Genomic DNA, 16191 nt, shown 5'->3' with positions numbered 1-16191 from the left:
ATGTAGGTGAAGTTCACTGTGGTAATAAGTCATAGACTCACTCACTCACAGTGCATGTGGATTAATTTGCTTTGTTGGTTCCAACCGTGGCAGCTGCAAAATCCGCCGTTGGGTTAGCCATTTCTGTTGTAACTTTCAGTGTAACTCTCTCCTCTTTATCATATTTGAACCAATTTATCATCATAATTCATTTTCTTCACCATCTCCATCAGCTCTATGTTAGCTCTTGATCTCCCATCAAGATTAATTGCTACTTGCAATTATAATTGTAATGCACCTTCATGTGAGATAGACTTCATTTTCTCCATCCATTCGACTTATACAAAATAAGCAGAATAAATGTTCATTAAATTATAAAATTTAAATATAGAAAATCCTTTATCATTGAATCAGCGTACGTAATTTTATAAACTGTTGTCAAGGATAGGGATATGTGTAGCATCCCCATCCCGCAGTCTGAACTGGATCAGTCCAAGGTCGGACTGATCAGACGGGACAGACATGTTGGACATGTCATCTGGATAGTACTAGTCAGATTAAGATGATACTGTCTGTCCGAACATAGCAGTTGAGCTTGTCAGACTAAGCTGGACGGATTCAGACAAGGCAGATGGACTTGTCAAACGAGACCAGTAGTCAATGTATGGACTGACTGGTATACATTCTGACGGGAACATATACTGAACTGAACATGAACTGATTAGCCAAGAAAAATGGCGGGAACAGTTATCTGACGGTTACTGAATTTATAAACTGCTTGGCGGTTACCAAGAGCAGTTACCGAGTGGTTACGAACAGTTTGACAGGGTGGTTATTAAGCCGGTTACTGAACTGCTGGAGGAGTTGGGAGAGCAGTTACTGAACTGCTTAACTGAACCGAGAGCAGTTACTGGTTTCTGAGTAATAAGTAACTGTCCAGATAGACCGTTGAAGGGAAAAAGGAGTGCGGGGATGGTTAGAGCGGTTGGGAGGCGGTTATGTGCGTCTGAGTAACCGCCCAGTCTATTTTAATTATATTTCCGCGGATCAGAAAGGGGATCTCTTATTTACACACACACGAGTTTCTGGGTAAAAACAGGGAAAAAAGCAGGAGAGAGGGAACTGGACCGGGAGAGAGTCTGAGATCGCCGAGTAGGACTGATCGGATCCTTCCCAACTTCCCTAATGTCGAGCGGTGGCCTTGCGGATGTACTGAGGCACGTCTGGTTCTGGTTCCATGAGGGGGCGATAATTTAAGAAGAATGATCGCGGCATCTGTTGTTCCTTCTGGTGCGGAATTAAGGACAAGCCATGGGAAGGGCTGTACCGGCTAAGTCTATGTGCGGTGGAGCTATGTACTGATGGTGAGCGTCTTGATGGGATGCGATTGGGACTGCGTATCGGCTTGGTCAGTGCGATCCAAGAAAGGGAATCGATCGGGGCTATGATGGACTGGTGTGATGTCTGGATACAGAGTCTGGATCGTGTAGAAGTACCGCTCAGTCGGCGGTTAGGATATGCGGAACTGGAGCGTGATGTGTGTGATTGAGGGACTGGATGCCCGTGTGGTTACTGTCGGAACGAGAGCTATATGGACCGATTGATGTACTGTCTAATCATGGTATGATTAGCGACTGGTTGTGGATCAAGGGTAAGAGTTATATGGGGCGGTTAACGGATGTATAGTGCTGGAACGTGATACTGGCGGTTAGGACTCGGATCGAGTCTTAGCGTTCTGTACCGGCTATGGTATAGAGCCGAGTTTTAATGGATTGGTCATGAATGGACCGAGACTTGTACTGGATGGAGGCATGGTGTTACTGACTGGTTATGGGGCTGTAGAGCCGAGTATGTACTGACAGTTCCGGTTGTGATCAGGGACTGGTTCTGGGGCGCTAAGCATGGCTAGCGTATTGTCTGTTCTGGATGACTGGTTAGAGACCAAACCGTCTCTCTTTGTTTACTTGGGTCATGTGGGGATGGTTGGCTGAGTGACTAAGGAAAAAGGAGATTCGGTTAAGTATCTTATCGAGCTGGCTGGATAAGACGGATGGGAAGCAGGAAGACAGTAAGGAAGGAGTGTATGGATGGATTATCAGATAACAAAGTACCGAGGCAGTAAGGTACATGTTTATTATACTGTATGTGGTAGTGATTTGCTAGGATGCTGGATAGACCTAGCGAACACTGAGATCTGAACTGAACCTCTTAGAGGAAAGCTGGTTAAAAATCGTAAGTAAAGAGAATATTACGTAAAGGGCCAGTTTGGGTCGGGGCAAGCGAACTGAGGATGAATCGGCGGTAAGGGAAACTGGGTCGGGGCTTTTCAAGTGGTATCATAGCGAGTACGGTTCTAGGACAGAGTTTGAAGGATGATACAAGATTTGCCTAGACCGAACGGACGCGGAAAATGCTAAGGGCGAGCATTGGAGAACTGACAAGAGACTTGTTCTTGGGAGTGATCGAGTCGGACATACACTTTGTATGGGCAAATGTAAGATATAAGTCTAACTGGAAAGAAATCTGAGTTAAGATCATTTGGAGAATGATCGAGATTGCTTAAGGTGTTCTGGATTACTCAAGAGAGTTATCCAATAAATTTTTCTAAGTGTTTGAAACAACCGAGAGGTTTTTTTTAAGTCAATGGATCCGGATTCTGAAGTGAAGAAACATGAAAGATTGACGAAGTGTATTCTGAAGCTTAAGGATAATCAGCTGACTGGAGTTAGGATTGAATCAAGTGGCTCGAGGAAGCAAAGGATGCTTCAAAAAAGTCTAAGTGAGACAGGGGACTTTGAAGGACAATGATGTCGGATATTGATTCAAGGGCTGAAGAGTTTAACTCTGTATGGACAAGACGTCCATAACTGAATTTGGAAAGAAGACTTCAGCGGAAAGGTTCAAGGAAGAATAGCCGAGTGGATGAGCTGAAGGTTGTGAATCGGAAAACTAAATTGGACAAGTCGTCCATGGAAGAGCCTAAGGACTAATGGCTAAGGCACTGATGCTGGAATATGAAGTACATAGGCTTACATTCGAATGGAATGTCTGTTGAGAATGCTTAGACGGATTCTAAGATTTCCAAGGTAACGAACAAGCTGGTCCGGGAAACTGGAACTGGAAGTTTCATAAAAAGATTTTTGGAAAAATCTGAGTAAGAACGACACATAGCAAGTGGCAATTTTAAGCAAGTATGGATATAGAGAACTGGACAATAGAATTGTCAAGGTTGACTAAGCTTGATCATCTTTGTAATACCCCGTTTAAAAAAAAAGCCATAATTTCGGTTTTATAGAATTTCTTGGGGAAGCCGAAGGCTCGGAAAATTTTTATCCTCAAGGTTAAGGTTAGTCTGGAGTCTATTAAAAATATTTAGCTCATCAGAACGGGAGCGAAAAAATATTCGGGATTGATCGCATGACGAAAATTCACCAGAAGGGCCGAAAACGCGCAAATCGACCTAGAAGCTCGAGGTGGCTTGATCTAAGGGATCAGGACGTGGTATCAACCATTTAACCTACTGAGTGTCAACACAAGAAGGAGTTGTATACGTGCATGAAGCAGTTCCATGCAGCTTGACACACAGAAGCACGAGGTGTCGCAATACCTTCGATCTGCGCATGCGAATCGACTTGCAGAGGCCCGTGTGTCGCTTTGCATGAACACAAGACATGCTGAAGGGAAAGTGGACGTGGATGTGTCTTCTGGAATGGCTAGAGAGCATGCAACAGGGCATGTGGACGCCCATGTGTCGCTACGCATGCGACCGAAAGCATGCAGGACGACACACAAGCGATCGGGTGGCTCATTCTTATTGGCCCGCAACTTCTATATATACCCAGCTACCCTGGTTCATTTTTAATCATTCAGACACACCAAGGACACTCCAAAATGTGGTTTAGAGAGAGAGAGAGAGAGAGAGAGAAAGAGTGAGGTGCTTTAGAAGTATAGACATTTTTCGAAGACCGATAAACTGCCGGGATGTTCCGAAAGACTGTCTAAAAGAGAAAGAAAGTTCTTTCCGAGTTCTGATCAGTCCAGACCAGTTCATTCAAGACATTGAGGTTGGGTTTTGGGATTTAACATCACGGTACCAAGACAAAGATTTGGAGGGGATAAAAGGGGTTTGGTCAACATCCGGAATCAAAGAGTCGAGCCACATCGCTTAATTACTGTGAGTCATGGTTAATTGTTTGTTAACAAATTTTTAATGCAGGTTCCTGACTTCGGAGACGGCTTCCTAGCTAGGATAGCTAGACCTGTCTAGGTGTCAGTTTGTGGATCCGAGGCATGAGACGATGTTTAGCTAAGTGGATAGCAAGACTAGTCTAAGCACACGGGTTATTGTGATTGTGTGATTATTATATGTTGTTATGGTATGTACCTCGTGTTGGTACTGTTGTGTGAGAATCTCGTGGTGGTTCTAGTAGTAGTTTTACTTTCGGCTGCGTCCATGGACTCTATGATTTGGTACGGGTTGCAAAGCCTCAGGCCGAAGATTAGAGGAAACGAGTTTTGAATGGATATTCCGGGTTACAAAATTATGTTTTGTGACTTGGAAAGTCTATTCTCAACCCGTTGTAACACTTCCAGACTTGGCAGAGGAAGGTCGTTTGGCATGTTCTTGTTTGATTATTGCATGAATGGTTGACCGATGTCTAAAAATGGTTCGGGGGTGTTACAGAGGTGGTATCAGAGCATGGTTTAGATCACGCGGTCAATCACGTACTTTTCGTATTTTATCGAGTCAAATGTGTCGCAAAAGATGTATTAGAAAACCAGCAGAGTTCCGTTTTTATTAATATTCTTAATAGGAAATTTCATGTTCGTGGATTGCAGATGGTAAGAAGGGAAAGAAGTGAAGGAGGACAGGGTTGGATGCTGGGTACAGAAAGAGTCTCAAGAAGAGGAGGACTAGGATATGAATCCGAGGGAAGGGTGCAAACACTGGCGCACACCAGCCAAGGATCCAGTGAAGAAAATGTAGGAAGAAACAACAATCTGTTTGGACATGATAAAGAGATACCACCAGAAGAAAACTTTCTATCAAACCGTACTGTAAGGAGAAGACCAGAAACAGATGATAACGAGTCAAGTGCCCAAGGACCAAGACCAATTAGGCGGAACAACTCGATGGAACAAGAAGTTCATGATCAACCACAACAAAGAGAAGGAATGGAGCACACTTTGAAGATGCTTCATGACGTGATAGCGAGGTCACTACAACAACCTTAGGTGCAACCTCAGCCACTCGTGCCACCACAACCTTCAGTTATTACACCGATGTTACCATTGATAACTGCCATGAAAAATATGAAGACACCACATTTTGAAGGAGGTACAGATCCATTTCAAGCCGACCAGTGGCTTCGAACTATGGAGAAAAACTTTGAGACCCTGATGTGTTCCGAAGAGTCTAAGAAGAAGATGGCAGTGTATTACTTAGACAAAGACGCAGTATAATAGTGGGAGATTAGGGATCGCCAAGTGGGACATCTGGTCACCACTTGGGCGACATTCAAAAATGAATTTGAACGCAAGTACTTCACTCCTGAATCCAAGCGAAGGCTTCAACGCCAGTTTGTAAACTTGGTACAAGGAGATAAGACGGTTCGAGAATATGAATCTGAATTTATACGACTGCGATGACACGTGCTGCGAGGACAAGATGATGAGGAGACCATGATATCTAACTTTATGTTTGGTGTAAAACCAGAGTTATAAAATAGACTAGCAGTCGGGAACTACGAGAGTCTCACCGAGCTAGTAGAAAAGGGTGTGAATGTGGAGATCGGATTGGAAGCTGAGAAGGCGGCAAGTAAGAAATCCAAGCAGCATCAAGAAGGAAAGTTAGTGGAAACCAAAGATCATTTAAGGGTAAAGATAAGGAAAATGAATCGGGAGGGCCAAGTCGACGATCTTTGTTCACAGGAAAATGCTTTAACTGTGGCAAGATAGGCCATAAGTCAAGTGAATGCTTCGGGAAGAAACCTGGATCCTTTCAGTCAAACTCCTACAATCATACATGTTTCACGTGTGGAAAGAAAGGGCACATCTCTACCCAGTGCAGCGTCAACCGTCCTATCCCAGCTACGCCAATCACTGTCCATCCTCCTCCAGCTCCACCTGCAATCGCACTAGCGCCAAAAAGGCAAGCTGTAAGAGGTAGAGTTTACGCTTTAGAACTAGATGATCCTAAACCTCCAGGCCCATCTACGGGTCCCATCACCGGTATTTGGGTTCTTTAGCCTTACTAATTTGACTTTGTGTTGTGTGATTGCTTGTGATGGATTGGTTAATTTCTATTGGATAATTATTATGTTGTTGATATATATTGATGTTGTGGCAGGAACTTTACATGTTGCGGGGCGTTCCACACATGTATTGTTCGACTCCAGGACAACACATAGTTTTGTGACCCCTGAGGTACCTGCCGAGTTTGTGGGTTCATTTGTGATTGACAGGATGGATGTGGCTGTAATGACTCCCGGAGACCAAACCCTCCAAGCAAGAGAATGCATTAGAAGAGTTCCGTTAGTCATTTGCGAGAAGATGTTCTTGGCAGATTTGTTGGTGGTGCCCTTAAAGGGATATGAGGTTATTCTGGGCATGGATTGGTTATCAGGCTATCGGGCTCAATTAGATTGTGGAAAAGGTCGTATTTTGTTCAAGGAGAACGGGCAACGGTAAATAGTGTTCTATGAGATCGGTCCAAGCAAGTATGTGTCTTTAGTAGCTGCCTTGAGAGTGGAAGATTTTCTCAAGGATGGAAAAGCGTATCTGGTAACAGTAACTGCTAGTGAAGGACCCGCTAGCAATGAAGTTGAAATTACGGATATTGCAGTCGTACAAGAGTTTGAGGATGTGTTTGCGGCGTTAAAATATTTACCTTCACCTCGGAGTAACCCTTTCACAATTAACTTGGAACCTGGAGCTAAGCTGATAGCAAAGGCTCCTTACCGCATGGCACCCACAGAGTTAGCAGAGTTGAAGAAACAACTTGAAGATTTAATGGAGAAAGGTTTCATAAAACCTAGCTCTTCACAATGGGGAGCTCCGGTCTTATTTGTCAAGAAGAACGATGGTAGCATGCGACTTTGCATTGATTATCGAGGAATCAACAATATCACCATCAAAGATAAGTATCCTCTTCCGAGGATAGATGAGTTGTTGGATCACATAAGGGGAGCAAGTTGGTTTTCAAAGATTGACTCTGGATCGGGCTATCATCAGATTCCATTTTCAGAAGGTGATGTCATGAAGATAGCGTTTAGAACTCGTTATGGACAATACGAGTTCGTAGTAATACCTTTTGGACTTACTAACGCACCGGCGGCCTTCAGGAGATTGATGAATGAAGTCTTCCACGATTATCTCGACAAGTTCGTGATAATCTTCATCGATGACATTTTAATATATTCCAAGACAGAGGTCGAGCACAAAGCACACTTGAAGCTAGTGTTGGAACAGTTAAGGAACCAAAAGTTGTATGCCAAGTTCAGCAAGTGTTGTTTCTGGAAAAGAGAAATCGGGTTTTTGGGCCACCGAGTGTCTGGGGATGGAGTTTCGGTAGATTTGGAAAAGGTGAAAGCCATTGAGGAATGGCAAATACCATCAACGGTAACCGAGATAAGAAGTTTCCTCGGGTTAGCCGGGTATTATCGAAAGTTCGTCAAGAACTTTTCTTCGATAGCTAAGCCCTTGATAAAGTTGACTGGAAAAGGAGTTCCGTTCATCTGGGGAAAAGAAACGGAGGAAGCATTTCAGAGACTGGAGAAAGCTTTGACCACAACACCGGTATTGGCATTATCTGAACAAGATAAACCTTACACTGTGTACGCAGATGCTTTTAGGTTTGGGTTGGGCTGTGTGTTGATGCAGGAAGGCAAAGTAATTACTTATGCATCAAGGAAACTCAGGAAGCATGAAGAGAACTACCCAACACACGACTTAGAAATAGCGGCAATGGTGTTTGCGTTAAGGATTTGGAGATCCTACTTATATGGAAAAGTCGTGGAAGTATTCACAGATTATAAGAGTCTTAAATATTTGTTCACGCAGCCTGATCTGAACCTCTGACAAAGGCGATGGACGGAGTTTGTGGTGGATTACGACCTGAAGATTCAGTATCATCCAGGCAAAGCTAATGTAGTCGCAGATGCACTAAGTCGTAGAAAGTTGGCGTTCGATGTTGGAAAGGAAGTGGAAGCGTTATTGAATGAACTTAAGTTGATGACTTTATGGGAAATTGAAGGAGATCCAAGTGAGCCATTAGGCATGCATGCAGTAAATCAGGCGGGTTTACTCGCACGTATCAGACAGGAGCAACAACGTGATGAAACGTTAAAGAGAATTATTGAGGAAGTCAAGAGTTAAGAAGGTCCAAACCCAAGTGGCTATCATATGGCGCCAGATGGTACACTATTACTTAATGGGAGGATTTTAGTACCACAAAGAGAAGGGCTACGAGATGAGATTTTGAAGTCGGCGCATCATTCGTTACTCAGTATCCATCCCGAGAGTACAAAAATGTATCGAGATATCCTAAAGTATTATCTTTGGCCAGGAATGAGGAAATCAGTGGCGCGATGGGTGGCTCAATGTCAAACTTGTCAACAAGCCAAAGTCGATCATCAGATTCCAGGAGGATTGTTACAAAGCTTACCAGTACCTCAGTGGAAATGGGATTCCATATCCATGGATTTCATCACTGGGTTACCCCTGGCTCGAGGTAGATCAAATAATGCAATATGGGTAATTGTCGACAGACTGGCGAAGGTGGCGCACTTGTTACCAATGAAGGAAACCAATAAGGTAGAAGTATTAGCAGAGATGTATGTGGACCAAATTGTGAGATTGCATGGTGTGCCAACAGATATAGTCTCCGATCGAGATCCTAGATTCATCTCAAATTTTTGGAAGGCGTTACAAAAAGCAGTGGGAACTCAGTTATTCATAAGCACCGCGTATCATCCCAAAACGGACGGCCAAGCCGAAAGAATCATTCGCACCATAGAGGATATGATGCGGATGTGTATATTGAACGGGAAACTGGGAAAAACATTTACCATTAGTCGAATTCTCCTACAACAACAGCTTTCATTCTAGCATAGCTATGGCACCATATGAGGCGCTTTATGGGAGACCATGCAAAACACCTTTATGCTGGACCAAAGTTGGAGAAAGAAGAAAGTTTGGACCCAAAATTGTGGAAGAGACGATGAAAAATTTGGAGATCATTCGAACCACTATGAAGAAAGCGCAGGATAGACAAAAGAAGTACGCTGATCAATCAATAAGAGAAATAGTGTTCAGTATTGGTGATTGGATTTATATGAAAGTGTCAGCTCAAAAAGGAAAGGACAGATTCGGGAAGGTCAGAAAACTAGCGGTAAGATTCATTGGGCCTTACCAGATTATACAACAAATCAGAGAGGTATCTTATAGTCTAAACCTACCTGGAGAGATGCAAATACATCTGGTATTTCACGTATCAATGTTGTGGAAACATGTTCATGATCCCAACACTATTGAGTCAGGGCAAATCGAAAACCTGCAAACAAACCTCACTTATCCAGAGGGACCAATTCGAATAGGTGAACGTCGGATATGAAGATTTAAGAATTGAGAAATTCCTCAAGTTCAAGTTTCCTGGGGTAAGCGGAACCGTGTAGTTGTGACCCGGGAGGATGAATCAAGATTCAAAGCGTTGCATCCAGAGTTCTTCCACAAAGATGTAGTAATGAAAGAAGGGGGATCACCGAATCCTTAGAGAATATGGGGACGAATTCTAATAAGGGGAGGAGGATGTAATACCCTGTCTTAAAAAAAAAACCCTAATTTCGGTTTTATGGAATTTCTCGGGGAAGCCGAAGGATCGGAAAATTTTTATCCTCAAGGTTAAGGTTAGTCTGGAGTCTATTAAAAATATTTAGTTCATCAAAACGGGAGCGGAAAAATATTCGGGATTGATCGCGGGATGAAAATTCACCAGAAGGGTCGAAATCGCGCAAATCGACCTAGAAGCTCGAGGTGGCTTGATCTAAGGGATCAGGACGTGGTGTCAACCATTTAACCTGGTGAGTGTCAACACAAGAAGGAAGTGTAAACGTGCATGAAGCAGTTCCATGCACCTTGACATACAGAAGCACGAGGTATCGCAATACATGCGATCTGCGCATGCGAACCGACATGCAGAGGCCCGTGTGTTGTGATGCATGAAGACCAGATATGCTTAAGGGCAAGCGACGTGGAGGTGTCTTCTGACATGGCTAGAGAGCATGCAACAGGGCATGTGAACGCCCATGTGTCGTCATGCATGCGACCGGAAGCATGCAGGACTACACACAAGCGATCGGATGGCTCATTCTTATTGGCCGGCAACTTCTATATATACCCAGATACCCTGGTTCATTTTTGCTCATTCAGACACACCAAGGACACTCCAAGACGTGGTTTAAAGAGAGAGAGAGAGAGAGAGAGAGAGAGAGAGAGAGAGAAAGAAGTGAGGTGCTTTAGAAGTATAGATATTTTTCGAAGACCGATAAACTGCCGGGAAGTTCCGAAAGACTGTCCAGAAGAAAAAGAAAGTTCTTTCCAAGTTTTGATCAGTCCAGACCAGTTCATTCAAGACATTGAGGTTGTGTTTTGGGAATTAACATCACGGTACCAAGACGAAGATTTGGAGGGAATAAAAAGGGTTTGGTCAACATCCGGAATCAAAGAGTCGAGCCACATCGCTTAATCACTGTGAGTCATGGTTAATTGTTTGTTAACGAATTTTTAATGCAGGTTCCTGACATCGGAGATGGGTTCCGAGCTAGGATAGATGGACCGGTCTAGGTGTCAGTTTGTGGATCCGAGGCTTGAGACGATGTCTGGCTAAGTGGATAGCAAGACTAGTCTAAGCACCCGGGTTATTGTGATTGTGTGATTATTATATGTTGTTATGGTATGTACCTCGTGTTGGAACTGTTGTGTGAGAATCTCGTGGTGGTTCTAGTAGTAGTTTACAGGTCAATGCTTCCTCAAATGGTACCACTAAACCGGTCGTGGTCCGTAAAGTGGTGTGCTCGGTTTAACTTGGCTTGATCACCAAGGCCGAGTGTCACACGTGGATGTGACAGCCCCCAGCGAGTCCGATAGAGGTTCGGGGCACGACGATTCTGATTGAGGACCGTGACCGGGCGATTCCCGAGAGCCTACGCCTGTGTGGTGTAATAGTGAAGGGATTGTCGGTGTCCCTTATGTGGAGGAAGAATGATTCTATTGGACCCTAGGAGTATATATATAAGGTTGATTGATATGACACCCATAAAGAGTGTTTGATTTATTATGTTTTAATAGTTTACTGCTTAAATCGGTCATGCTTTTTGATCTTGAATAATTATTGTTGAACTACCCGTCTTGCTTGTGTTTGGGGAGGGGTTTAGAGTGACGGGTAGTTGTATATGTTAGATAGGGAACCCTGGCTCACTGAGTGGAACTAGTTCACTCACTCCTCACATCCTTTTGCAGGTGACCAGTACAAAGGACCATAGCGCTCGCGGAACTGTAGGAGCTGGTGTAGATTGGACATCTTTTGCTAAAGACTCGTTTTCAAGATATATGAATGTATGTTTTACTTTCGGCTGCATCCATGGACCCTATGTATAATATTTTGGGCTTGTGAACTTCATGTTTTATATATATATATATAAAATAAAGTATGTTTTATATTCGTGACGTGTTGAATCTGATATTAGGTTAGTCCAACCTAATACAACTCTATGATTCGGTATGGGTTGCAAAGCCTCAGACCGAAGATTAGAGGAAACGAGTTTTGAATGGATATTCCGGGTTACAAAATTATGTTTTGTGACTTGGAAAGTCTATTCTCAACCCGTTGTAACACTTCCAGACTTGGCAGAGGAAGGTCGTTTGGGCATGTTCTTGTTTGATTGTTGCCTGAATGGTTGACTGATGTCTAAAAATGGTTCGGGGGTGTTACAGTCTTGGTAGGTTTGTGCTGTCCGAGAGTTGAGATTATCGGAACAAGAGATTGGAAGTCAGATGTACTTGCCAAAGACTTGTTAGGTGATCAAGAAACTACTCGGAGGTACAAGATGCAATAGATGATGAGTTGTGGTCAGAGTTTCAAAAGTAGTAAATGATTGGTTCCTATCATGAGCGTCTAGATTAGACAAGGTACTTAGGGGCTGTGACGCTTGCTAAGGCTTTCTGGATTTTGGATGACGGCTCGATGATTTGGCACGATCATTTGAGTTTAGATTATTAATTCCTTCCATGCGAGAGTCTATATCAGTCTAAGTGCTTATGGCTGAGATGGTCATTAAGACTTAACAGGATTTTAAAACGGCTACTCGATGACTTGGAATGATAATGCTAGACCAGACTAAGTGTCTGATTAAATGGACAAGTGGGAATGCTGAAACATTAGTGTTAGTGTTTATGATATGTCCTTAGGAACCGAGTGGGTTTGCTAAGGCATAACTATACTGATACTGTCTGTTCTGGCATCTATGGAAACCGAGAGTTTCCAACACGTGACTGTCTATCATCGCGTGTTCTTTCCTGACGTCTGTGGGAAAACAGAGTTGCCAAGACGTAACTGTTATCTCGTCGGTGGGAACTAGATTAGTTCGCCATCGCGTGTCTGTACTGTAGTCTGCGGAAACCCAATCTGATGTTTGTGGGAGATGTACCTTCCAAGACATAAATTTACTGTTACTAGAACTCAAGGAGTTCACTACTATGGGTTTCCGATTGCGATGAAAGCATGGATGAGAACTAGTGAGAGTTTGCCATCACATGTCTGTAGGACGTCTGTCTGTTAGGTACATACTGTATGAACTAATGTCGTTGGGAACATCTGAGTTTCCAAGACATAACCATGACTGAGTTAATGGGAACTAGATGGGTTTGCCACTTTGGAATTGTGAACCCGGAAAGACTGAGAGTCCGAAAGGAAAACTGTGCAAGGGATCAAGTGTAGGATCCGGTAAGAAATGGTTCTAAGGATCAAGAATGATCTGAAGGTGTCAATAACGATCAGTAAAGATCTGAGAAAAGCTGATGTCGATCGTAAGTGGTCGGGGAATGGTTAGGATCAGAGAGTGATCCGAGGGAATAACTGTAGATGAGATCCATGTGTTCTGAATAGATTAGGTTCCTAGTATTTGGAGTTAGGCCATGCTAGGGAACACTGGAGTGCGAGAATCAAACATTCAAGTCAGGATTGGACTGAGACTAGTTGGAACTGAGTTCGGAAGGACTAAAGTTAAGTCAATAAGTGACTGTGATCGGTTAAGATTTAAGCTGGAAAAACTTAACTAAGATGGTGAGTTAACACTTCGAGAATTGAGGTAAACTGGTCAGCACTGTTGGGAGTCTAGCGTTCTCACCAAAGTGTGTGTCCAAACACAAAGAGATTGCTCAGAAGTAAGAACTACTATGCTTAGTGAGTTGGTGCAATGAACCGAGTCTGTTAGAAAAATGGCAAAGAGATCGGATCGAATAATTAATATCTGAGATCAAATCCAAGTGTGATTGTGATCAGGAAGTCTGGAACACAATAATGGTCGAGTGACGGAAAACCTGAGAATTGAGTTAAGACATGAGTGTCGTGTGTTGGGATTCATTCCAAGTGGGGGAGACTGTTCTGATTGGGTAGAACAAATTTTATTAACTGCTGAATTCGAGGACGAATTCATTCTAAGTGGGGGAGACTTGTAGTATCCCCATCCCGCAGTCTGAACTGGATCAGTCCAAGGTCGGACTGATCAGACGGGACAGACATGACATGTCATCTGGATAGTACTAGTCAGATTAAGAAGATATTGTTTGTCCGAACATAGCAGTTGAGCTTGTCGGACTAAGCTGGACGGATTCAAACAAGGCAGCTGAACTTGTCATCCGAGATCAGTAGTCAATGTGTGGACTGACTAGTATACGTTCTGATGGGAATGAATATTGAGCTGAACATGAACTGATTAGCCAAGAAAAATGGCGGGAACAGTTATCTGACGGTTACTGAATTTATAAACTGCTTGGTGGTTACCAAGAGCAGTTACCGAGTGGTTACCGAACAGTTTGGCGAGGTGGTTATTAAGCCGATTACTGAACTGCTGAAGGAGTTGGGAGAGCAGTTACTGAACTGCTTAACTGAACCGAGAGCAGTTACTGGTTTCTGAGTAATAAGTAATTGTCCGGATAGACGATTGAAGGGAAAAAGGAGCGCATGGATGGTTAGAGCGGTTGGGAGGCGGTTATGTGTGTTTGAGTAACCGCGCAGCCTATTTTAATTAGATTTCCGCAGATCAGAAAGGGGATCTCTTACTTACACACACACGAGTTTCTGGGTACAAACAGGAAAAAAGGATGGAGAGAGGAAACTGGACCGGGAGATAGTCTGAGATCACCGAGTAGGACTGATCGTATCCTTCCCGACTTCCCTAAAGTCGAGCGGTGGCCTTGCGGATGTACTGAGGTGCGTCTGGTTCTGGTTCCATGAGGGTGCGATCATTTAAGAAGAATGATTGCGGCGTCTGTTGTTCTTTCTGGTACGGAATTAAGGACAAGCCATGGGAGGGGCTGTACCGGCTAAGTCTATGTGCGGTGGAGCCATGTACTGATGGTGAGCGTCTTGATGGGATGTGATTGAGACTGTGTATCGGCATGGTTAGTGCGATCCAGGAAAGGGAATCGATCGGGGCTATGATGGACTGATGTGATGTCTGGATACAGAGTTTGGATCGTGTAGAAGTACCGCTCAGTCGGCGGTTAGGATATGCGGAACTGGAGCGTGCTGTGTGTGATTGAGGGACTGGATGGCCGTGTGGTTACTGTCGGAACGAGAGCTATATGGACCGATTGATGTACTGTCTGATCATGGTATGATTAGCGACTGGTTGTGGATCAAGGGTAAGAGTTATCTGGGGCGCTTAACGGATGTATAGTGCTGGCACGTGATACTGGCGGTTATGACTCGGATCGAGTCTAAGCGTTCTGTACCGGCTATGGTATAGAGCCGAGTGTTGATGGATCGGTCATGACTGGACCGAGACTTGTACTGGATGGAGGCATGGTGTTACTGACTGGTTATGGGGCTGTGGAGCCGAGTATGTACTGACTGTTCCGGGTGTTATCAGGGACTAGTTCTGGGGCGCTAAGCATGGCTAGTGTACTGTCTGTTCTGGATGGCTGGTTGGAGACCAAGCCGTCTCTCTTTGTTTACTTGGGTCATGTGGGGATGGTTGGCTGAGTGACTAAGGAACAAGGGATTCGGTTAAGTATCTTATCGAGCTGGCTGGATAAGACGGATGGGAACCAGGAAGACAGCAAGGAATGAGTGTATGGATGGATTATCAGATAACAAAGTACCGAGGCAGTAAGGTACATGTTTATTATACTGTCTGTGGTAGTGATTTGCTAGGATGCTGGATAAACTTAGCGAACACTGGGATCTGAACTGAAGCTCTTAGAGGAAAGCTGGTTAAAAATCGTAAGTAAAAGGAATATTACGTGAATGACCAGTTTGGATCGGGGCAAACGAACTGAGGACGAACCGACGGTAAGGGAAACCGGGTCGGAATATGGCTGCCATATTAACTACATTAAGATCGACCTGGTCAAATTTGGGAACCTTCAGCATTCATTCCCGCTGTGCATGACCAACGTGTTCCCTTGTCGATCATCAAAAACTCTCGTCTTTTAGATTTTACTGTTTCATGCATCATGCATCATTTAAGTGAATGTATAATTAAAAATCATGCAAGGGTGGGGAACAAGCTTTCAAAGAACATAATAAAATCAAAAGACAAAGAACATAAATTAAACTATTAATAATGGGGACAGCCTCTGTCATCAAAATTTATAGAATTTTATAGAGAAGCGTGAACTTAAATCTGGACCAATATAATTTCTCTGACTAATATCGCCAGGGCAATCAAGGACTCTGTCTAATTCATCACTTACTAAGTACATTAAAAGCATTTTAATTGTTAACGAAGATCAGTATATTGGGAAACACAAATAATGTGACATAAGAGTACTTATTTTCATAAGTTTAAATTTGTAAGTAGTTGAAACGAGCTAGTAAGTTGGTTACTACCGACATACCTAATGAATATGTACATGGTTTTCTTCTTTTGATTTTATAAATACGATAGAAGTCTAGAACTTATAACTTGCCATTATCCTTACTCGTTCATA

The 16191-nt window shown here is 43.5% G+C and overlaps 1 protein-coding gene across 1 annotated transcript; it reads left to right on the top strand.

Annotated features, from left to right (window-relative positions):
• The first annotated feature begins 4818 nt into the window (after positions 1-4818).
• Positions 4819-8355, top strand: LOC125592769. Its single transcript, XM_048768168.1, has 6 exons — positions 4819-5195; positions 5709-5856; positions 5934-6210; positions 6329-6586; positions 6674-7949; positions 8064-8355. Exons 1-6 carry the CDS (start codon positions 4819-4821, stop codon positions 8353-8355), a joined length of 2628 nt encoding a protein of 875 aa, XP_048624125.1.
• Positions 8356-16191: the final 7836 nt, after the last annotated feature.

This window comes from Brassica napus, chromosome C9 (assembly GCF_020379485.1).
Source record: "Brassica napus cultivar Da-Ae chromosome C9, Da-Ae, whole genome shotgun sequence".
In the NCBI taxonomy this organism is placed as follows: domain Eukaryota; kingdom Viridiplantae; phylum Streptophyta; class Magnoliopsida; order Brassicales; family Brassicaceae; genus Brassica; species Brassica napus.
This window is presented reverse-complemented; position numbering and strand designations above follow the sequence as displayed.